A 25,481-nucleotide genomic window follows, 5' to 3' on the forward strand; every position below is an offset into this window, starting at 1 on the left:
TAGGCCTCTTCAATTTCACAGTCTATCAATCAATCAATCAATCACAATATTTATAAAGCGCGCTATGTACCCGTCAGGGTTTCGAGGCGCTGGGGGGAGGGGGGGGGGGGAGGGCGTGGAGCGTTGCTGTTTAGCGGTCGAAGAGCCAGGTCTTGAGGAGCCTTCTGAATGCGAGGAGGTCCTGGGTCTGGCGTAGAGGTGTGGGGAGAGAGTTCCAGGTCTTGGCGGCGAGGAAGGAGAAGGATCTGCCGCCGGAGGTCTTGCGCTGGATTCGGGGTACGATGGCGAGGGCGAGGTTGGCGGATCGGAGTTGACGAGTTGGAGTGTAGAAGTTAAGTCTGGTGTTGAGGTAGGAGGGTCCGGTGTTGTGAAGCGCCTTGTGAGCGTGGGTGAGGAGTTTGAAGGTGATCCTCTTGTCTACCGGGAGCCAGTGGAGTTCCTTCAGGTGAGGGGAGATGTGACATCGGCGGGGTATGTCGAGAATCAGTCGGGCGGAGGCATTTTGGATACGTTGGAGTCGTTTGATGTCTTTGGTTGGGATGCCTGTGTAGAGTGCGTTGCCGTAGTCAAGTCTGCTGCTGACGAGGGCCTGGGTCACCGTCTTTCTGGTTTCTGTTGGAATCCACTTGAAGATTCTGCGGAGCATTCGAAGGATGTTGAAACAGGAGGAGGAGATGGAGTCTATCAGAGTCATTTTGTGAAAAGGACCAAACCTGAGCCTCCACCAATCAGGCGACAGCACCCTTCAGAACCTCCAAGTGCGTATAATATGTTAAACAGAGAAAGAAATAAAGAAAGAGGTGAAGTGAGCTTCTCCGGGGAGGCGGGTGGGTCGCATGTGAATCTATGAAAGATTCCAATACTGGAGAACTACAGTTACAGGTAAGTAACTTGTTTTCTTACTCCAGTATTGGAACTTTCATAGATTCACATGCTTGAATCAGAGTAGAGAGCAATAACTATGCACATTGTAATATGACAACACCTCTAACAGAAAAAACACTTTGACCCACAAAACCTTATTATCATCCTGCATATAATATGCAACTATATAAGTATACATCCATATATATATATATATATATATATATATATATATATATATATATATATATACATCCATACATATAGATATACATGTACAGATACATTACGAAATACCTAGAGACACAGTAAAAAGAAATTATTATAAGACACTACTGTACCATGACCGTTGTCTTCAAACCCATTTACTTATGTGTTTGTTATAACGTTCTTTTATCTTTGTATACATTTCTGTTTTTCTCTTTTTTTTTTGAAATATAAACAATGTGCATACCTGTTCTAGGATGGAGGGATGGAGGAAAAATGGCTCACCTTCACCTGAAGAGATTCCTGAGAACCGCTTGGCCTACTGCTACCTCTCCCTGAGATAGAGATTCCAAGCAGTAGTGCTTTGTGAAAGTATGACAGCTCTTCCATGTTGCTTCCCTACAAATGTCTTGTAGTGGCACTCCGGCAAACAGTGCCGCTGATGATGAGACTTTTCTCGTAGAAGGAGCATGCACAGATGATTGCAAAGGTTTGCCCGCTACTTGATGGCAAAAGCGAATGGCTGAGGCGATCCATCTGGAAATACTCTGCTTGCATAGTGGGTACCCCTTCCTAGGAGCACTGTACGGTACAAATAACTGATTAGAGTGTCGAAAAGATTTAGTCATGTCCAAATAAAATTGAACACATCTTTTAACGTCTAAGGAGTGTAATGCCCTCTCCGCCGGAGTAGATGGATGAGGAAAAAAAGATTTGAAGACTAAAGGTTAGTTTATGTGAAAGTCTGACGGAACCTTTGGAATAAAATGCGGGTTAGTGCGCATTAGCAGTCTGTCGTGTTTAAGCTGCAGGAATGGCTCTTGGATGGAAAGCGCTTGCACCTCGCTGACCCGCCTAGCTGATGTAAGGGCTACCAATAAGGCGACCTTCCACAACAAGAACTTGAGGGAAGCACAATGGATCGGCTCAAACGGATGCTTCATCAGTTGTGCCAAGACAATATTCAGATTCCACGAAGGAGGCGGTGGTCTGAAAGGAGGGTAAACCCTGAAAAGCCCCTTCAGAAATCTCAATCAGCCGAGAAGAGAAGAATGAGGGTGTGTCATCTGAACGTCTGTATGCAGCTATAGCTGCTAACTGAACTTTAATGGACGAGTGTGCTAGGCCAGATTGAGCTAGCTGTAAGAGATACAGCAATATTTCCTCTGGTGGTGAGACTAGATATTCAAATGCGCGAACTCTCTGTGGTGAGGAGCCAGGCTGATAACCGCATTGACTGCGGATCGGGGTGCCGAACCTGGCTGTTGTTCATTGTCAGTAACTGAGGTGATGGCTCCAGTGGAATATGAGGTTTGTTTGACAGAAGGAGAAGTTCCGCGAACCAATGTTGGCGCGGCCAGTACGGAGCTATCAGTATCAGAGTGCACGGTTCTGTTTTCATCTTCGTGAGGACCCTTGGGATCAATGGAATGGGAGGAAAGGAGTAAGCAAATAACCGGCATTTGGCGTTGTCTTTGTTCGCAAACAGGTCCACCGTTGGTGTTCCCCACAGGGAAAAAATATGGTTCAGTACTGTCTGGTCTAGCTCCCACTCGTGGCAGTCTGTTTTCTGCCTGCTGAGTGCATCTGCTGTCTTGTTGTTTATTCAAGGCAAGTGTACCGCTGATAGTGTGATGCCTTGCTGCGAGGCCCAGTTCCAGATAGTTTGGGCTTCCCTGGAGAGGGTGAGAGATCTTGTGCCTCCTTATTTGTTGAGACAGTGCATCGTAGTGGTGTTGTCCGTTCTTATTACCACTTGCGATCCCGAGATCCTTGGGAGAAACGCTTGTAAGGCCAGGTGCACTGCCCTGAGTTCTAGCCAATTGATATGCATTGATGCCAGATGCAGTGGCCATTTGCCACTTATTTGCACATCCTGTAACACCGCTCCCCAGCCTTCCAGTGAGGCATCCGTTGTTATGGTCCACGGGGCTGGTTGCTGTAGAAACGAAAGGCCGATTGATAGATGATGCGTTTGAGACCACCATCTCAGAGTTCTGATCATTATCGGAGTTATTTGTATCTGGTCTTCGAAAGTGCCTGATACTTGGAGCCATTGACGATTTAGTTGCTCTTGTAAGGGGCGGATCTTTAGCCGACACAGAGGGTCCAGAGGTATGCATGAAGACATCATGCCCAACAGCGATTTGAACAGACGGACAGTAACCTTTCCTCTTCTCTGTATGGAACTTACTAGAGTCAGTAACCTTTGTTGCCTCTCTAACGTGAGACAAGCCATGGCGGATTCTGTGTTTAGTCTTGCTCCTAGAAAGGTAATATTGCATACTGGTAGAGGGTTGGACTTCTCCCAGCTGATTGTGAATCCGAGATTGGTTAGTAAGGAAACGCACTTTTTTGTTGACTTGTGCGCTCCTGCGTAAGTCTTTGCCTTTATCAACCAATCGTCTAAGTATGGAAAAACCTGGTGCTTTCTCCTTCTGAGAAAGGCTGCGACTGGTGCTAGACATTTGGTAAATATTCTTGGGGCTGATTTCAGTCCGAAAGGAAGGACACTGTATTGATAATGGCTCCCGGCTACGGTGAATCTTAAGTATTTTCTGTGGGCAGAGTGGATGGGTATGTGGAAGTATGCCTCTTTCAGGTCTAGTGATGACATAAAATCTCCCTGATTGAGACGCAGAAGGACGTCTTGCAGGCTGATCATTCGGAACAATTGCTTTTTTAGGTATACATTTAGTTCCCTTAAATCGAGGATCGGCCTCCAATCCTTCCACTTTTTCTGAATGATGAAGAACCTGGAATAAAATCCTGTTCCTCAATGGGCCTGAGGCACCTTCTCTATAGCTCCCTTGAGAAGCATCTTGTCGATCTCTTTTTTGAGTTGTTGAGGGTATCGTGAAGGAGTCCTGAGGGGAGGGCTGGAGGGAGGTATCTGGATAAATTCTAAAGTATGGCCCCGTTTCACTAATTGTAGGACCCACTTGTCTGACGTAATGGTTTGCCATTGACTGAGGAATAAAGATATCCTCCCGCCCAGAATGACAGGAGGCGGACTGGATGTAGCCGGAGCCTTGAAAACATCAGGTTCTACGAGCCGAATCTTTGGCCGGACGGGTTGAACGTCCACGGCCGGCAGGTCTACTATAGGCTGGTTGTGGCGGCTGCCTTTGCGAGTAGTATGGACGATATTGCTGTGAAGATGATGGATAGGTGGAATATCTGTGTTGTTGATATCCCCCTCTGTATGAGGGCTGGCCACACCCTCTAGGACGAAAGGACGATCTTTGATATTGCCGTGTCCCTAATGACCTTGTTGTGTCCGTGCCCGTTTTGATTGATTGTAGGGCTTCATCGACATGTTTTCCAAATAGCGCCTGGCCATCAAAGGGTAAGTCCAGGATTTTATTTTGAACTTCTGGGCGAAACGAGGTGGCTTTAAGCCAGCCCTGTCTTCTTAGTACAGCTGCACCTGCGAGTTGTCTAAAAGCAGTGGTCGCTATATCCATTGCACAGTCTATAAGCTCTGCAGACGTGCGTTGACCTTCTTGTACCGTTTTATTTGCCTCCGATCTCGCATCCTCCGGCAGTTGGTTAATAAAAGGTGCAATGTCCGCCCAAAGCTGTCTGTCGAACCTAGCCAGAATAGCCAAAGAGTTGGCAGCTCTAACTACTAGGCTAGCCATAGAAGAAAACCTTTTCCCTATGTTATCTAGCCGCCTACCTTCCTTGTCTGGGGGTGCGGAAATTGGGGCAGAAGGATTCTTCGATCTTCTTTGAGCTGCCTGAGTTACTACTGAATCCGGAGGAGGATGCCCCGTTAAGCATGTTAGTGCATCATCAGGAGCTTTGTATTTTTTATCCAGACGTGGCAATACTGCCGTGACTGTAGCCGGATTATTTATGACTTTAAGGCCCTCTTCCCACAGGTAGCTCACCATCGGGATAGAGCGCACAGACTTCTGAAAGGGCTCTTTAAAATAGTACAGGAAACAGTCTGTTTGTTTAGTAGGTAACGGTAAGGCAAAACGCTTGGCTGCCCTCTCTAGAAGATTGTGAAATCCTCCAATGTCTTCTGGTGGGGATTCCACCTTCGAATGAGAAGGAGAAGAAGGAGCAGGGATAATGTACTCGTCCCACTCTGAGTGAGTGTCCATGAGCTCTCCTTCTTCCTGATCCCCTTCTGAGATGTCGGTGTCCTGAGGAATTGTCATGTCTGGAGTGGCCACATTTGTGAGATGTAAGGACGTTGGTCTCTGATGTGGAGTAGAAACACCAGAAATAGGCGATGGAGGAGGTTGTTCTCCCTGAGGAGGAAAACTTCTGTTGTAATCCACAAACATCGCTCTAAGGTCAGTAAGCAGGGAGGAAGGAATAAACGTTCCCTGTTGATATTGCTGTTGATCTGAGTAAAGCTGGGGGTCATAAGCTTCTTCATATTCCTCTTCTTCCTGGTACTTCACATTCAATTCAGATGGACTGTGGGCTGTTCCAAAAGGCCCCTCGTCATCTGAGTCTTCGTCTCCCTCCAAAAGATGTACTGGCACAAGGGAGGACACCTTACTAGGTGATGTGTGGGTTGGCGTTAGCTCTTCTACACTTTTTAGATGTTTTTCCCTCGTCGACGATGTTGTCGACGATGTCATCGACGTGTAAATAGACTTCGTCATGGATGGTGCCGTCGACGCTGGACGCACGGTTCTAATAGTAGAAAGTCTTGCCGACGAGTCTACCGTCGACGAAGTCGTCGACGACGGTAGGGCTGACACTGACATCAGCGCCGTCGACGATGTGTAGACGGTCATCGACGCTGATGTCGTCGCTGCAGTTCTCGTCAACTGTGGGGTACTTGTTCTCGTCGACGATGTCGCCGGCGGAGCCGTCGACAGTGGAAATCCACAAGTAGATATCGTCGTCGGAAAGGCACTCACCGACGGTACCGTCGACGAAGCCTTTTTTCCAGTCACAGAGGATGGCTTCTTGAAAGGCACAGATGGTGGAACAGATGAAGACTTTCTGTGCCTCTCAGAACTGGAAGAATGTCTTTTCCCCTCTTTACTGGAAACTTTCTTTGGGGAAGAAGATGGGCTGCGACCCTTATAAGACCCTGAAGTAGTCTTTTTGAGGGCCTTTCTTGAGAGTTGTGAGGGAGATCTTGAGCGTGATATCGCCCTTTTAGATGATCTCTTAGATGTTGATGATTCCTCACTCTCAGAATCCGAAACTGGATCCTTCCTATGTTTTAGTTTTTGCAGCCATATTCATAATCTGCCTTCCCTGTCTTTTAAGGTTTTAGAAGAAAAACTACTGCAAATCTTACAGTCTTTGGCTGAATGATCTGGGTACAGACAGTAAATGCAGTCTTGGTGAGGGTCTTCAGAATAAAGCCTTTTCTTCCCACAAGTCTTGCAGTCTCTGAAGAGACCCTTCTTCTCCTTGTCAGACATAGTTGAAAAATAGCTGACAAATCCAATTAAATCAGTTTCTCTGAGAGAAAATAGTTGAAAAAAGGCGTGAAGACAGAGCAGAGCTCTGAGGAGACTCCCTAGCACGACATGCGGTAGAAAATATGAGGTGCTGGAGCTTCTCTCAGGAGGTTCTGAAGGGTGCTGTCGCCTGATTGGTGGAGGCTCAGGTTTGGTCCTTTTCACAAAATGACTCTGATAGACTGTGAAATTGAAGAGGCCTAAGGCCTTTTTTCTCTGTTAATATGTCTTGACATTACTTGTGAAAATTGTACTGGGACTCCCATCTCGACGACGGGGAATGATTCAAGCATTTGAATCTATGAAAGTTCCAACACTGGAGTAAGGAGGATTTCTCAAGGCAGGGGTCACCTCAGCTCAGGACACCTTATGTCCTGACTGGTGGGGGACTCCTCCTTGTTTTTCTCATTATCTCCTCCAGCCTTGCCGCCAAAAGTGGGGGCAGTGGCCGGAGGGGCGGGCATCTCCACTAGCTGGGATGCCCCCCTGGGGCGCTGTAACAAAAGGGGTGAGCCTTTGAGGTTCACCGCCAGGTGTTACAGTTCCTGCAGGGAGAGGTGAGAAGCACCTCCACCAGTACAGGCTTTGTTCCTGGCCACAGAGTGACAAAGGCACTCTCCCCATTTCGCCAGCAACATGTCTGGTGTGTGGCAGGCTGGCAGGAACTGGCCAGCCCACACTAGAAGTCGGGTATGTTTTCAGGGGGCATCTCTAAGATGCCCTCTGGGTGTATTTTACAATAAATTGCACACTGGCATCAGTGTGCATTTATTGTGCTGAGATGTTTGATACCAAACTTCCCAGTTTTCAGTGTAGCCATTATGGAACTGTGGAGTTCGTGTTTGACAAACTCCCAGACCATATACTCTTATGGCTACCCTGCACTTACAATGTCTAAGGTTTTGCTTAGACACTGTAGGGGCATAGTGCTCATGCACATATGCCCTCACCTGTGGGATAGTGCACCCTGCCTTAGGGCTGTAAGGCTTGCTAGAGGGGTGACTTACCTATGCCACAGGCAGTGTGAGGTTGGCATGGCACTCTGAGGGGAGTGCCATGTCGACTTAGTCATTTTCTCCCCACCAGCACACACAAGCTGTGAAGCAGTGTGCATGTGCTGAGTGAGGGGTCCCTAGGATGGCATAGTTTAGTTAAGTTGGATAAGTTACTTACCTGTAAATCCTAGTTCTCTTCCAGGGGTATCCTCATCAAAGTCATAAACATTGAATATTCCCGCCCTTGTGCGGGGACCCCGGAGCATATATAAAATATATACACATTATACATGTGTAACAAACAGTCATGCAGGGTATCATGTTAAAAACAGGCTAAAATGCTTTATTTCTATGAAGTTTTTTTTTTTTTTTTTTTTAAATACTACAATAGAGCATAAATACGTACCCAAGCTCCTAAAACTAGGCTTGGGGAAGTAAGCAGTAGCAAACTCTAGTGAAAAAATAGAGAAAACTGCATTGAAAAACAATGAAGCATTCTTAGCCAATAGGCTGCATGTAGGTTAACACAGGAGAACCATAAAAACTTTGGCACTGTGCCTTTAAGACCCTGAGCACCTCCAGTATCCCACCATGCCTCAGGGGTGAAGGAAAGGTGACAGTTGGTTCACAGTTAGGTCAGTTCTTTTTACGGTGACAATTTGTATAATTGAATCAAAATACTGTCTGTCCTGCACTTCCAGTAGACGTGTGTCCGGGGAGGAGGGTGGGTTGTTTATGACTTTGATGAGGATACCCCTGGAAGAGAACTAGGATTTACAGGTAAGTAACTTATCCTTCTCTTCCAGGGGATCCTCATCAATAGTCATAAACATTGAATAGATTAGCAAGCCCATCCCTAAACCCAGCGGACTGTCCGATAGAAGTGCAGGAATAGACATGTCTTACGCAAATAAATTCCTTAGAGAGGCCTGCCCCACTTGGGCATCCGCTCTTGCATCTGAGTCTAAACAATAATGTCTTGTAAAAGTATGGACAGACTTCCATGTAGCAGCCTTACAAATCTCAGATATAGGAACATTGTTAAGGAGAGCAGCTGTAGCCGCTTTTCCCCTTGTGGAATGCGCTCTAGGCCGCGCTAGCAATTGTCTATTAGCTAGCTGGTAAGTATTAACAATACAAGAGACTATCCATCTTGATATTGTTCGCTTAGATGCTGCTTCTCCTGTCCTTAAATGACCATAGTTCACAAACAAGCAGTTAGAGTGTCTAATCGATTTTGTCTTGTCCAGATAAAATTTCAGCACTCTTTTCAAGTCTAATGAGTGCAATGCTTTCTCAGCCGGAGTTTCCGGATTGGGAAAGAACGTCGGTAAAGTTATGGTCTGATTAATATGGAATTCTGACACCACCTTCGGAAGGAAAGATGGGTGAGTTCGCAGAACTACTCTATTGTCATGAAAAACCGTGTACGGTTCTTTTGCAGACAAGGCCTGGATCTCACTGACCCTCCTCGCTGAAGTAATGGCCACCAGAAAAGCCGTTTTCCACGTAAGGTGTTGTAAGGAGGCCTTATGGATAGGCTCGAAAGGAGGGCCCATAAGTTTTGCTAGGACTATGTTCAGTTCCCACGGAGGAGAAGGCCTCCGAATTGGCGGAAAAACTTTCTTCAAACCTTCTAAGAAATCCTTGACTACAGGTTTCGTAAAGAAGGATTCCTGAGAAGGTGACTTGCGATAGGCAGTAATAGCAGACAAATGTACCTTAATAGATGATACCTGCAGACCGGATTTCGCTAGGTGAAGCAAATAGGACAGTATGACGTCCTCCTGCGCCCGTATGGGATTATGGCCTTGCTGACAGCACCATATGTAGAATCTCTTCCACTTAAAAGCGTAGGAACGCCGCGTGGAAGGCCGTTTGGACTCTTTCAAGATGTTCATGCACTCCTGCGAGAGTCCTAGGTGCCCATACTGCAGGAATTCAGGAGCCATGCTGTTAAGCTCAGAGAGGGTAGGTTGGGATGCAGAATCCTGCCCTCCATTCTGCTCAGAAGATCCGGTCTGCACGGCAGCCTCCTGTGAGGTTTTTCCGACAGGTTGAGGAGATCCGTGTACCAGAATTGTCGAGGCCATTGTGGCGCTATAAGAATCATTCTGGTCCTGGATCCGTAAAGTTTGCTGATCACTGCCGGAATGAGGGGAATCGGAGGAAAAGCGTAAAGAAATGTCCCTGACCAGTCGATCAACAGGGCATTCCCTCGAGATCCTGGACGGTAGAACCTGGATGCGAAGTCTGGGCATTTCCTGTTTACATCGTCTGCGAAGAGGTCCAGTTGAGGCCGACCCCATTGCGCGAAGATGTATTCTGCGACTTCGTCGTGCAGGACCCAATCGTGAACGTCCTCCAGGTGTCTGCTTAGAAAGTCTGCTTCTACGTTCTGCAGACCTGGCAGGTGAACTGCTGTGATTGACATTCCTCTGGCCAGGAGCCAATGCCATATCGCTTGGGACTCTCGTGAAAGGGGTAGGGATCTCGTTCCCCCTTGTTTGTTCAAGTAATACATCGTGGTTGTATTGTCCGTCTGTATCAATAGAGTTTTCCCCTGAATTAGCGGTGTGAAAGACTTGAGAGCCAGATGGACCGCTCTGAGTTCTAGCAGATTGATGTGGTACTGCTTCTCCTTGTCTGACCACAGACCCTGCGCTTGAAAAGGACCCAGATGAGCCCCCCATCCCTGAAGAGACGCATCCGTTACCAGAGTGTCGGATGGAAGTACCTGGTGAAACGGAGCGCCCACTGACAGGTGAGGTCTGTGCATCCACCATCTCAATGACTGCAGTGCTACCTCCGGTAGCCGCATTGTGTCTTCCCAGCGACCTGTTCTTTGGCTCCAATTGGCCTCCAATGCCTCTTGGAGGGGTCTCATGTGGAGTCTGGCATTTGGGACAATAAAGATGCACGATGCCATGGAGCCCAGTAGTGATGTCACCTGACGTGCCGTAGGTGCGCTGGCTCTCAACAGGTCCTGGCACTTCATGTTTATTGAGGACAGTCGTTCCTCCGAAGGATACACTTTTTGTAGTTCTGTGTTTATGATAGCTCCTAGGTAGTGAAGACTCTGCGTTGGAGTCAAGGTTGACTTCTGGTAATTGACCTGAAGACCTAGAGCTTCGCAAACTCCTAGTACAATGTCCCGATGGCTTCTCGCCTGCTCTGGAGAAGAAGCCTTTAGTAGCCAGTCGTCTAGGTATGGATATATGTATATCCTTTGTCTTCGTAGATGCGCCGCCACCACTGCCATACATTTCGAGAAAACTCTTGGAGCAGATTTCAGGCCAAAGGGTAGAACCCTGAACTGGTAATGCTGTAACGCTACTCGAAAGCGCAGGAATTTTCGATGCTTTGGAGCTATTGGGATGTGGAAATACGCATCCTGCAGGTCGATGGAGCACATCCAGTCTCCCTGATGCAGTTGAGGGAAAATTTGGTGAAGCGCTAGCATTCTGAACTTCTGCTTTCTTATGTATTTGTTCAGCAGTCTTAGATCCAGGATTGGCCTGAAAACGCCCTCTTGACCCTTCTTTGCTACTAGAAAGTAACGGGAGTAGACCTCCTTTCCTCTGTGGGCAGGTGGAACCCTTTCTATGGCATTCTTTCTTAGGAGGGCGAGAGCCTCCTTGCGTAGCAAGGTGAGATGAGCCGGATTGTGTTTGGTTGGTGGCAAGTGTGGTGGAGGCTGCTTGAAAAGGAGAGAATAGCCATGTTCGACAATATTGAGCACCCATTTGTCTCTTGTGATAGAGTGCCACTCGTGAAGATGAGCAATAATACTTCCCCCCCACCGGAGTGGTGTACAGTGTCGAGGGAAGCGAGACTTCATTGCTTAGTGGGTGCTTTTGGAGTGGACTGTTGAGGTCTACTTGACCCTCGCTCCCTTGTGTTTCTTCGCTGAAACAGAGGGCGTCCCTGTCGTTGCTGAGACCTTTGCGACCAATGAGGGGTTTGAACCCTCTGTTGGAAAGGGCGTCTATCGTACGGTCTGTACCTCCGCCTGAAATCTTTCCTTCTTTCGAGGCCTACCGCCTTCATGGTATCCACCTCGGTCTTCATGCGGGCCATCTCTTCGTCTGCATGGGCACCGAATAGAGAATTCCCGGCAAATGGGAGATTCAGGATACGTTGTTGTGCCTCCTGTTTCAAGCCAGTGAGCCTCAGCCAGGAAGATCTCCTCGCACAGATACCATGTGCGTACCCATGAGCCGCCAAATCCGCCCCATCCGCTGCTGCGCTGATAACTTGGTTAGATACCAGGCATCCTTCCTGTAGAATCTCTTGGTAATCTTGCCTGTCTTCTCTGGGCAGTTTTTCTGTAAATCTACTGAGGGAATCCCACAGAGAACGATCGTACCTGCCCAGGAGCGCAGACGCACTAGAGACCTTCATTGCTGAAGCCGCTGTCCCGCACATCTTTCTTCCCAGAGAGTCTAAATGCCTGCTCTCTTTATCCGGGGGTACCGTGGATGAAGATGCCACCGAGTGGGTCTTTCGGGCGGCAGCTATGATCACTGAGTCTGGTGGCGGATCCTTCCTAAGGAATAAAGGGTCTTGCTCTGGAGCCTTGTACTTTTTAAGAATCCGAGCCGGGGCAGACTTAAGCGAGGCTGGGGCCAGAAAAGTGTCCATGGTCGGCTGCAACAAACCAGGCACTAGAGGCAGCAACTTTTTCGACGCTGATCTCTGTTGTAGTGTCTCAAAGATGATTGATGAGGAGGTAGATGGTTCTGGAACCTCTATATTGAGTTTCTGTGCTCCTCTTAGCAACACCTCGTTGAAAGTGGTTATGTCATCCACTGGTGAGACTCTAGCAGGTGGTGAATCTGTAAGAGTAGGTGAGTAACGCCCGACAGAAGAACCTGATGAAGACCAAGAGGGTGAACTTCTTGAGCGCGACCTGGATCTCCGTTGAGAGCGAGATCTGCTGCGGGACGCTGTAGCCGAGCGCCTAGGCCTCGCGGTCGGCTGTCGAGGAGCTGAACGAGCCCGTTCTGCCCCGGCTGTCGGCGATGGCGTTCTTGGCGGGGAGGCAGTGGGTGAATACATTCGCGAATATTGCGAATCTGGGGAGGCCGCTGGTCTGTTGAGGCTCTCCAGCCATCTCGGAGATAGGTTGATGGGCGAGACATGCCCAGGAGATGCTCTTGACCGAGAAGAGTCGCTCGGTATGGAGACCACTGGAGACTGAGCCTTGTCTGGCGAGGGGCGATGTTCTGCTCCCTGTTGGACAGGTAAAACCTGCGTCGACGTCGATGGCTGTTTCGACGTCGAAGGACGCCCAGTCGGTTGGTCCTGCCTCGACGTTGATTGCCTCGACGTTGAGTGCCTTGACGTCGAACGGCGTTCCTTGGACCTCGACCTGCTCGCCGTCGTGTGCCTCGACGTGGAGCGATGGGAGGTTTACGGCGGATGTTTCCCGTGCCGTCGTGGAGATCTCGACGTCGTGTGTCCTGACGTCGGGGGGCGCACAGCCTTTGGCGGCGACCGGGCATGCCGGCGGTGGCTCGACGTCGATCGGCGGGCTGCCGTCGGCGGAGACCTGCCCCTGCTCTGATGTTCCCTCGACGCCGTTCCCTTCGACGTCGGGTGCGTCGCCGTCGACGGCGATCTATGCCGGTGGGACGGTGGTAGCGACGACGTCGACGGTGAACAAACAGGTATTTTCCTACCTGTCGACGTCGACCGGGCCATTCTCTTCTGAGAATGGCCTTCTGGATGCCTGGGGAGTGAGGAGGACGATGTTCTTTTCCTCTCCTGAAGCCCATGAAGTCGGATCTTCTCTCTGTCTTTCAGAGTCCTCCTAGACATGTTCTTACAGTACTTACAAGTGTCAGGGCAGTGACTCTGAGGCAGGCACACTATGCACAGAGAGTGGGGATCTGACTGGGCCTTCTTCTTCCCACAAGCAGGGCATTTGACAAAAAGAGAAGGCATTTTTCTGTCAGAAAAAACCTTCCTAGCTCAGACAACGATGTTACTTGTCGAGTGAAAAGTGAAAAAACGCTTTTTAAAAGAATTTTTCTGAGGAAAACTCAGAAAAACTGAGAGCTCAATGCTCCAGGATCCTCTCAGAAGAAGCCGGAAAAAAGAACTGACCTAACTGTGAACCAACTGTCACCTTTCCTTCACCCCTGAGGCATGGTGGGATACTGGAGGTGCTCAGGGTCTTAAAGGCACAGTGCCAAAGTTTTTATGGTTCTCCTGTGTTAACCTACATGCAGCCTATTGGCTAAGAATGCTTCATTGTTTTTCAATGCAGTTTTCTCTATTTTTTCACTAGAGTTTGCTACTGCTTACTTCCCCAAGCCTAGTTTTAGGAGCTTGGGTACGTATTTATGCTCTATTGTAGTATTTAAAAAAAAAAAAAAAAAAAAACTTCATAGAAATAAAGCATTTTAGCCTGTTTTTAACATGATACCCTGCATGACTGTTTGTTACACATGTATAATGTGTATATATTTTATATATGCTCCGGGGTCCCCGCACAAGGGCGGGAATATTCAATGTTTATGACTATTGATGAGGATCCCCTGGAAGAGAATTATGAATTTATAGAGCGCGTAGCTACCCTAGGGCATCCCTGCGCTTAAGGTACAGGAAAGTTCTTGGGAGAACAAAAAGGACAGGATAGCGGCTGAAGAGAGTTGTTTTCAACCTCTTTCTAAAAAGAGATTCAGAAGGTTCGTGGCGGAGTTCGGAGTGCAGGGAATTCCAGAGACGGGTAACCTTAATGATAAAAGAGTTTCCGCCCCATGACCTGTTGACACGGGGTATATAGATCTGCCGAGTAGATGATGATCTGAGGTGTCTCGAATGGAGATTCGGTTTCTAAGGAAATGTGGACCTCTGTTGTGTAGAGCTCTATGGGTGATACACATAGATATAAAATGTATGCGCTGGTTGATCGGCAGCCAATGGAGAGCTGCCAGAGCCGGCTTGGCAGACAGATGTCTGGGACAGTTCGTAAGGAGTCTATCTGCCGCGTTCTGCACAATTTGCAGCTTTTTTACTACATATTCCGGGGAACTAAGATAAAGAGAATTCCCATAATCCAGGCGGGAAAGGACCAGGATTCTTCTGGATGAAACAGGAAGAAGATTGAGAATCTTCCTAAGTGATCTAATAAAACCGAAGCACACAGAGGAGATTTTCTTTGCTTGTAATTCCATCGTAAAACGGGAGTCTAGTACAAAACCTAGGCTTTTTACCTGTGCTTTAGGCGGAGGGAGACTGAAAAAAGCCTCTGAGTACCATGTTAGAGGGGATGCTGGAGGGCCATTGCCTACGATGAGTACTTCAGATTTGCAATCTTTAAATTTGAGTTTGGATTGAATCATCCAGTCGCCGATGTCCCTCATACAGCTGGCTAGGTTAGCAGAGGAAGAGTCACCAGTACTAGAAAGGGAGACCACTAATTGAGTATCATCAGCGTAGGTGACCAATGAAAGAATGTGGGGAGTGACTACTTCAGCCAAGGAGGATAAATAAATATTAAAAAGAGTTGGACTCAGAGAGGAACCTTGAGGGACTCCACAAGTTAAGGGAACAATATCTGAGAAAAAAGAACAATCCAAGACTTGGAAAGTTCTTCCTATGAGAAAGGAAGATAGCCAGGAGAGTGCTAGGCCTCCCACGCCTGCCTTGGAAAGTCTGTCACAGAGGAGAGAGTGATCAACCGTATCGAAGTCTGCGCTAAGATCAAGAAGAATGATGGCAGCATGTCCTCCCTGGTCTAATAATTGACGGGCAGACTTAGTCACCGTTAAGAGCGCAGACTCAGTGCTGTGTTGGGCTCTAAAGCCCATTTGAGTAGGGTGAAGGAGCGCACTACTCTCAAAATAGCTCATCAGTTGCAAATTTACATGTTTCTCTAAGATCTTAACTAAAATGGGGAGAAGAGCAATGGGTCTATAGTTATCCATGACGGAGGGGTCAAGTTTAGGCTTCTTAAGAAGGGGTTTCACAATGGCAGGTTTAAGATAAGAGGTAAGGGAACTGTTCATTATTTTTGTCAGAGGAGGGATAATAATATCTGCGGCCTTTACCAAAATAGCCGGTGGGGGCAGGATCCAAGGATCCATAAGACATGCTGCAGCCCTTAGAGACCTTCCCTGGCATCAGAGCCCTTGGTACCAGGGGTACCAGTTACAAGGGACTTACCTGAGTGCCAGGGTTGTGCCAATTGTGGAGACAAAGGTACAGTTTAGGGAAAGAACACTGGTGCTGGGGCCTGGTTAGCAGGGTCCCAGCACACTTTCAAATCATAACTTAGCATCAGCAAAGGGAAAATGTTAGGGGGTAACCATGCCAAGGAGGCATTTCCTTACAATTGTAAACTCCTAACCTGACTTTTCTTGCCACATAAACTGATAATGAAAAGTAAAACAGTTTCACATATGTGAGCCGATAGTCGCCATGAGCATGAAGGAGACACAGAAAGGGAAACAGAAGTTACCTCGCAATAAAACCTATCTGCAGAAGTGCAATTATCCATGTACTGGCAAAAGTAGAATTATCCATGCAACAGGGTCGATTTCATGCAAAGCGCTCGACTACTGCCCAGCGAGATCGCACTGCATAGGGAATAAAAAGAAATAGTGCAGAACCCATTTGGAAAACACAGAGCCTTGTATGTTTTCAGTAGTTTACAGTAGAGGAGGGCTAACCCCAGGAAAAGGCATGACGTATGTATGTCTTTCACTAATGAAATCAAGCAAATTTTAAAAGGCAAGCCCACAAACCAACAAAACTGGTGGGCATGGTTAAAAGCCCACAGAGAGATTACAACAGGGGCCAGAGCGCTTGCGTGCCTTGACCCTAAACAACGAACATTCTGTTGGTACAAAAAATACATAGCAAAACCAAAGATTTGAGTCCGGACTGCTATTTTATATCTCCGTCTGTCGAGTAATATGAAACACAGAGAAAATGCAAAGTTAATACAGGCACTTTGTTTATTTTGTGTGCTTCTTCTTGATAGTGAGGTGAGATATACAAAATAATTTACTGGCACAGTGTATCTTAAACTGCAACAACACAATGCAAAATAAACAAACTTGGTTCCCTCTAAGAAGCAGCTATTTTCTGTCTGTTCGGCCGCCGTGAAATGCAGAAATTAGACGAAATGCAACTGCATTGCTGTCTCATGGGTTATTTCATGAGATCCTTTAAATGATATTAAATTAAAGGTTAAACATGCATGCCATATATACCAATTAAACAAATAAAAAAAGATAATTTAAGCACAACTCTATACAATATAGCCATATGTATTCATTTTGGGGGGAAATTGGCATGCACTGCAAAGATATTATGTTACCAGTAAATAAAATAGCTTGGATGCTTGTTAAACAATTTTTATTTTTTTTACCGTAAACACATGGATCTCAAGATTGTGGGGATTTTCTTGGTTGCTTTCTTCTCTTTCTACTTTTTACTTGATAAAATCGTAATTACTGACCCATATGGGAATCCAGACTGTTAACTAGACACCGCCTTTGATTACTCAACCTTGTCACCCCAGGGCTGTCTCCATCCTTTAGCACTCACAGAAGATGTGCAAAGAGGTGTGAATGCTTCACAGTTAAGTGTGCTTAAAATAAACAAAAGGCTGCTGCTGCCACAGAAAGGTAGACTGCAACTGCCTACTCCACCCCTCTACACCAAATGCAATTACTAAAACCCCACCTACTTTGTGCCTAGTAGACACTTTCTTGCATTTGTATAGGTAAAGCTTTTCAGTTATATGCATTCAGAGCAATAGTTAATGCTGAGGTAGAGTAATTTATGTAATATATGTAACGTCTCACAAGTGCTCGTAAACAAGGACAAACGTAACAAATTGTACAAAGAATAGTGCTTCAGATGAGCAGATAAAGCAGGGGAGACTTCGTGTTATTCACTTCAAATGCAAAGAGGTACACTGAAAGTCACTTAAAATGCTTCAACCAGTGTTGAAGGCCGTGAGTTACCATTTCTGCAAGGATAGTGAAATAGACGTTAGATGTTAATGTTAAACTGCTGAATGATAGGTTTGTTTGGGGAAGACAATCATACTTTAGAGAGCACCATAAGAGCGTCATTTAGGTTCATGTACCCTGCGAAAGACCTGTGCTAAAACCAACAGAGAACACGTGAAGTCACCCTTTGCTGAACTTAAGGCAAATAGACATCCTATTTTAAAATAAAGCTCCTATTGGGAGAGCGCGTTTTATGAAGTAACAAAATTAATTGTTTTTGAAAGGCAGAGGATATTGGGATATAGTCCGGGACGTCGCAAATATATTTTTGAAGGATAGGTACGGTTGGGATATAGCAAGTTACTTATAAAATCTATACAAGTTTAATTACAACAAATATTTGATAAACCTTCTCAAAAAGGTAATTACACAATACGGACATTTTTAAAATGTCCCTATTTTTGAGCGCGTTTAGTTGGAAACCGACTGGCACGGCTTGGAATGAATCGGTTACGTATGAAATACTTTAATGCCTATAAACTACTACTGTGGGTAAAGCAGCCAGTGTTAGAGGCCGGTCATGCCCGTTTTTGCAAGAATACTTAAACGTTTGTTAGCTGTTAACAGCACACTGGTGGATACTAGGCTTGTTTAAGGGGAGACAGTCACAGCTGCGACAACACCATATAAGCGTTAATTTTGTTAATATACTTTGTAAAATCTGCTGAACCCATCAATAATTACGGGATTCTTCCCATGCATGCTAAGGTTACGGAAGAGCGGTTTAAACATCGCCAAATATAAACAAGTTGTACTATATTACCAATAAAATGTAAAGGCCGTAAGTTACTCCCTCGGCCTGGAACGACTCATGGTGGCCCTCCGCCCTCGGACCCCCGCCCACCCCTGCCAGCCACGCAAGAAACCTCGGCTTCATCCTGGACTCCGCCCTCACCATGTCCAAACAGATCAGCGCCGTCTCCTCCTCCTGTTTCAACACCCTTCGAATGCTCCGCAGAATCTTCAAGTGGATTCCAACAGACACCAGAAAGACGGTGACCCAGGCCCTCGTCAGCAGCAGACTTGACTACGGCAACGCACTCTACACAGGCATCCCAACCAAAGACATCAAACGACTCCAACGCATCCAAAATGCCTCCGCCCGACTGATCCTCGACATACCCCGCCGAAATCACATCTCCCCTCACCTAAAGGAACTCCACTGGCTCCCGGTAGACAAGAGGATCACCTTTAAACTCCTGACCCACGCTCACAAGGCACTTCACAACACCGGACCCTCCTACCTCAACACCAGACTGAACTTCTACACTCCAACACGTCAACTCCGATCCGCCAACCTCGCCCTCGCCATCGTACCCCGAATCCAGCGCAAGACATCCGGCGGCAGATCCTTCTCCTTCCTCGCCGCCAAGACCTGGAACTCTCTCCCCACATCTCTTCGCCAGACCCAGGACCTCCTCGCATTCAGAAGGCTCCTCAAGACCTGCCTCTTCGACCTCTAAATCAGCAGCGCTCCCCCCCCCCCCCCCTCTCAGCGCCTCGAAACCCTGACGGGTACATAGCGCGCTTTATAAATACTATGATTGATTGATTGATTGATTGAGTACAAAATATTACACCAGCAAAAGAAGTAATAAAGAACGAAACCATTACGTTGCTGCAACAGTGTCAGTCGCATAGCAGGCTCGACTATGAAAGGGCAGGAGAAGTCAGTGGCATGCCAGGTGCCCGCCTGCTTGCCCGAAGGATAGTATTAGAGTGATTTTCAAGTTGAGCTATTGATGAATGTTAAGTTATATGCGTTAGCTTGCTCCTAAAAGGCCAGAATGAGCAGAGTACAGCCAGTGGTATATCTGCAGACGAGTAGGGCAGCATCACAGTGAACTGCATTTAACAGATTTTTCAGTCAGCCATGTGTTATGGCTGGATCATAAAGGCCTGTACGGCTGGGCACGAGTCAATCACTTAATCTTGATAGGAATGTATGCTTTGGGCAGGCGGTCCGATAAAAGATCAACTATCTGACTAAAAAACAATATGGCCAGCCTCCCCCTCCCCCCCCAACAAGGCGGTGTAAGTGTTTTGCCAAGCATTAAACAGTTATTTGTTAGGTTACAAGGCCGAGATTAGACTCCTGTTTGTGTTCAGCAGTTGTTAATGCTTATATTACATCTAGAGGTGGACTGGCTGGAAATGTAGCGAGGGGCTTGGGGCAGAATCAGTGACATTTCAGCATTTTCAGTGTCTTGCGTATAGGCTATGATAGTGACAGTCGCATAGCAAGGTCGCCTATGAAAGGCCTGCAGGGCAGGGGAAGAGTCAGTGGCATGCCAGATGCGTGCCTGCAGGCCCAAAGGATAGTAGTAAAGTAATTTTCACTTTGTGAATTGTGCGGTAGTTGCAAGCACAGTTCAACATTTGATAATGTTAATGGCACAATGTAAACAAAATATGATAATGCATGAAACGCTTGCCATTTTTTGTTAGCAGGCGTATTTCAAAGTTCCACATAAACCAATATATCCCTCTTATAATAATAAACACTTTGCTGCGATCAACAAAGACTGCGTAACCTTGCAAAAAAATAATACTCAAACCAACAGTGATTACAGGCATTTACCCATGCACCCTGGAGCGCCTTAAACATCGCCATCCACTTTAAAGTCCTGAGGAACGCAGGCTTGGTAAAGATACAGTGACTCCGGGTGAAGCAGTCGCCCCGGAGTGGGACTGTTTGTATTTGCAGGGATGCTGCGGGTGCCTAACCCAGTCAAGAGGTATCCGACGGGTACGCAGTGCAGCCCTGCCAGATAATCAAGCAGCGAAAGATAAAACATTGCCATTAAACCAATGGAGGGTTCGAGCCCCCACCGTGTATTGATTGGATCATGGCAGCAAACTCTCAAGAAGGGGTAAGCCCCCGCTGTGAGGAGGTCATTCCAACCCCGTGAATTTTAAGAAGCCGCAGTGCCAGTAACTAAGTTTGGAAGAACCCGCTCTATCCGTAGCAGACAGGCAAACTGCAGCTGCCCTAAACCAAACCTTAACCAAAAATCACATACATTAACAATAGCGGGTGCCAGTCAACAGGGCTCCAAAGGGTACGAAGTGCAGCCCTCCCGGATGATGAAACAGCGAAAGATAAACCAGGAACAACATACCGCATGCAACATAGCGAGTGAAAGAAAACAAGGGGAGCGGGACGGGGGGCTAGAGGGAGGATACATATAAATTATAACATTTACAAAAAGAGCGCAATCACTCTGTGTAAAACCTTGAATTTGTGAAGGAGCGCTAGGATAAACAATAGAATTAAACTGGTAGTCACAAAAAGCTAGCAATCAACTACTGCCCAGCGAGATCACACAGCCTACGAAATAAAGAGAAAAAGTAGTCCAGAAACCATATGGAAAACACAGAGCCTTGTATGCTTTTAGTAGTTGGCCGGTGCTCTCTAGGAGGGCTAAACACCGGAAAAGGCATGATGTGCGCATGCCTTTCACTAATGAAATCAAGTGAATGTTAAAAGGCAAGCCCACAAACCAACCAAACTGATGGGCGTGATATGAGGGTGGTTAAAAGCCCACAGAGAGATTACAACAGCGACAGAGTGCTTTGCTCCCCGACTCTAAAAATGAGAAAATTATATTGTAATTTAAGGCAACAAATATCTCTTCGTGCCACCTAGATGTATCTTGGCAGAGCACAATCAAGATATAATCGTTGATTCGTTACTAAAAATATATATAGATTAAATATTTATTTTGCTAAATGAGTGATGCAGTTATGATCAAATGTTTAAAAAATATCATATTACCTTCTTTATGATGTCATGGGATATGTGTGTTGAAATATCAGATAAAAGCTTAACAGAAAGGCATCTCAAATAACCACGCACTGATGGCCAAGCACTTGGCCCGCAGAGGGGCATGCACATGGAGAGCCACCCTGACCACATTCAATTCGCACAAAGACAGGACAAAACAATGGTGCCCGAGTACATGTGTGCTTCTGCAACTGTGCTCATATTTACCGTTCAGCATGCAGTGGAAATAGACTACAATAGTTTCCAACCCATCTTGAAATCCTAGCCTGGTCTACATCTTCGCTGCTTATCAGATGGAGCTGCCTGGAATCAAAACGAGGTATCTCCTGCAGGGAGCGTTTTAAGATCTGAATCTTATATATTGTTTCTACTTGTTACCTTTGGTGATGTTCGTGCAATCCTGGGTGCAGACTGGGGTGCAGCATTTCTGTGCTCCTGGGCAGTCGTTGTCTTGCTTGCACTTTGCAGGTGGTGGAGGAGATGTACATTTTGTAGATGACACTGGGCACTGGCCAGGTTTCTCTGTAAAACAGTAAGCCTCAGTCACACGCCATGCCAAAGTCATCCCCTGCTTTCTTCAGTATATATATATATATATATATATATATATATATATATATATATATATATATATATATATATACACAGGGAGTGCAGAATTATTAGGCAAATGAGTATTTTGACCACATCATCCTCTTTATGCATGTTGTCTTACTCCAAGCTGTATAGGCTCGAAAGCCTACTACCAATTAAGCATATTAGGTGATGTGCATCTCTGTAATGAGAAGGGGTGTGGTCTAATGACATTAACACCCTATATCAGGTGTGCATAATTATTAGGCAACTTCCTTTCCTTTGGCAAAATGGGTCAAAAGAAGGACTTGACAGGCTCAGAAAAGTCAAAAATAGTGAGATATCTTGCAGAGGGATGCAGCACTCTTAAAATTGCAAAGCTTCTGAAGCGTGATCATCGAACAATCAAGCGTTTCATTCAAAATAGTCAACAGGGTCGCAAGAAGCGTGTGGAAAAACCAAGGCGCAAAATAACTGCCCATGAACTGAGAAAAGTCAAGCGTGCAGCTGCCACGATGCCACTTGCCCCCAGTTTGGCCATATTTCAGAGCTGCAACATCACTGGAGTGCCCAAAAGCACAAGGTGTGCAATACTCAGAGACATGGCCAAGGTAAGAAAGGCTGAAAGACGACCACCACTGAACAAGACACACAAGCTGAAACGTCAAGACTGGGCCAAGAAATATCTCAAGACTGATTTTTCTAAGGTTTTATGGACTGATGAAATGAGAGTGAGTCTTGATGGGCCAGATGGATGGGCCCGTGGCTGGATTGGTAAAGGGCAGAGAGCTCCAGTCCGACTCAGACGCCAGCAAGGTGGAGGTGGAGTACTGGTTTGGGCTGGTATCATCAAAGATGAGCTTGTGGGGCCTTTTCGGGTTGAGGAAGGAGTCAAGCTCAACTCCCAGTCCTACTGCCAGTTCCTGGAAGACACCTTCTTCAAGCAGTGGTACAGGAAGAAGTCTGCATCCTTCAAGAAAAACATGATTTTCATGCAGGACAATGCTCCATCACACGCGTCCAAGTACTCCACAGCGTGGCTGGCAAGAAAGGGTATAAAAGAAGGAAATCTAATGACATGGCCTCCTTGTTCACCTGATCTGAACCCCATTGAGAACCTGTGGTCCATCATCAAATGTGAGATTTACAAGGAGGGAAAACAGTACACCTCTCTGAACAGTGTCTGGGAGGCTGTGGTTGCTGCTGCACGCAATGTTGATGGTGAACAGATCAAAACACTGACAGAATCCATGGATGGCAGGCTTTTGAGTGTCCTTGCAAAGAAAGGTGGCTATATTGGTCACTGATTTGTTTTTGTTTTGTTTTTGAATGTCAGAAATGTATATTTGTGAATGTTGAGATGTTATATTGGTTTCACTGGTAATAATAAATAATTGAAATGGGTATATATTTGTTTTTTGTTAAGTTGCCTAATAATTATGCACAGTAATAGTCACCTGCACACACAGATATCCCCCTAACATAGCTAAAACTAAAAACAAACTAAAAACTACTTCCAAAAATATTCAGCTTTGATATTAGTGAGTTTTTTGGGTTCATTGAGAACATGGTTGTTGTTCAATAATAAAATTAATCCTCAAAAATACAACTTGCCTAATAATTCTGCACTCCCTGTATATATTATTGTAAAACATAGTTAATTGTGTGAAGAATAAGAAATGGCTCATAATCCAGCGAAAGGGCAATAACTGACAATAGACAATTATGACGTTTGAAATATCTGATGTTCAAAACTAGTATCAAAAGTACAGGACTGAATGAAACAGAGTAAGTCCAAAGGAGACGAGGAGAGGTAAGTTTAGAGTAAAGACAGAAAAAGTAATGCAGATGACAGGTCCTAGACAAGCCAGCCAGACGTGCATCAATGAACATGAACATTTTAAATTGTTTAATGGCATTGATGGGGATACATTCCACCCCACTGCTGACATTATTAACTACTGCAATGATTTACACTGCTCTAACAATTAATTATACTAATAGTGTAATACGATAGGCACATCTAATAGCGGTATTACTACTTAGCATTCTAAAATTGAATAGTGGATACATAGATATACATACAGCAAAAAGAGTGATAGGTGTAACAGGATATCTCTGCTTCATCTCCAGCGTCCTGCAGGTGGGTTTGAAGATAACAGATCCCATATGTCTTTGGGTCGAGACCGTGGAGGTAGTAGTTGGGCATATAGGGCCAACGGGTCATTGCAGTTAATTAGATCAGAAAGCCAGTCTTTGAATTTTGGCGCTCTTCCACGCCCCTTTCGAAAGGAGACCCTTCCCTTCTCCAAGAGTAGGGCCAGGGACTCATATATCCTGAAACTTGCCTTAACCTCCCACGTGTATTCCAAGAGTGCCAAGAGAGGGGAGAGCATCAGATCCCGACCTATCAAAACTGAGTGCTGTAGAACATTCTCCTCAGAAAGCCTGTTTTGGTCCACAAGCCCATGCAAAATGAAGAAAATCTGCACCAGCCATTCAACACCTGGTGCATTTATCATCGTCACGGAGCCGGTTGCGGTGGAGTCTAGCACGGGTATAATATACTCTGTAAAGAAACTTGTAGTGAATAATATGGAGCTGGACGCTAGTGGCAATCCTACCTGTTTATGTACAGGAGTATTGCCATTGATGGTCAGTAAGGACAGACCCTTACTTCCAACTGGGATCGTGGGTGTCCCCCCTTATAAGGAGTCTCGGTTTGTGCTGTGCGATATAAGAAGGAAACTAGATGTCATGTAGTTTCCGTCAGCAAAAGGTATGTAGGGTATCTAACATAAGATGTTCACGAGGGACGTCCTGGGTTGCAGATTTCACATTATATCGTAGTTTAATATACAGGAGAGTGTCCAATGGGGATGGTGACTCACCATCAACAAAATCACCACTGGACACAAAGGAGCCCTCCCGATATAGATCCCCCCAGTGCCAAACTCTGCACTTCTGGAATAATTGTTTGCAGGCAGTTTCATGTGTGACCGGCAGTAGTGGATGGTAGGGGAGCAACACAAGCATGGAGTATAGCAATGGTCTGCCTAGTTTATGGGCCAGCCTACAACAAGCATTAGAGGTGCATGCCACCGTGGAGTCAGCTAATCTGGTTGAAGCCGATAAGGACCCCAATTATAAGGATGGGGGTATAAGGGGCCATATATCACTGCTCTATTACCAAATGCGGAAGAAAGGAGTAGGTCTATGCCAACAGATGGCATAATGCGCTTGGGCGCACAAGTAGTACAGCTCCATGTCTGGCACCTCAAACCCTCCCTTAGCGAACAACAGTGTGAGTGTCCCACTGGATACAGGGAAACGGGTGCAGAATTCCACCTCTTACTATAGTTCAGTTATGTTACACTGGGTTGACAAGCACTCTGCACAGCTGGGATGACGGGCAGTTTGAGGTCCACGTCGCAAGGAGGCAGGGAAGAGGGAACAGTTTGAGGTTTTGTATTTCTTGGTCTTATCAATTAATATTTTTATGTCAGGACTTCATATAGAAAGGACACGCACTTTAGTAGAGAATGGGGCTACAAGATGTGAGCCTCTACCCTGGCCT

The 25,481-nt window shown here is 46.2% G+C and overlaps 1 protein-coding gene across 1 annotated transcript in view; it reads right to left on the reverse strand.

Moving 5' to 3' along the window:
• The window catches only part of LOC138297210 (WAP four-disulfide core domain protein 5-like), a 595,909-nt gene that overhangs the window by 142,837 nt on the left and 427,591 nt on the right, over positions 1-25,481 (reverse strand). Inside the window, exon 4 of the mRNA XM_069236700.1 lies at positions 21,710-21,853. Coding sequence (XP_069092801.1) covers positions 21,710-21,853 — 144 coding nt within the window. The remainder of the gene's footprint in view (positions 1-21,709; positions 21,854-25,481) is intronic.

This window comes from Pleurodeles waltl, chromosome 5 (assembly GCF_031143425.1).
Source record: "Pleurodeles waltl isolate 20211129_DDA chromosome 5, aPleWal1.hap1.20221129, whole genome shotgun sequence".
NCBI lineage: Eukaryota > Metazoa > Chordata > Amphibia > Caudata > Salamandridae > Pleurodeles > Pleurodeles waltl.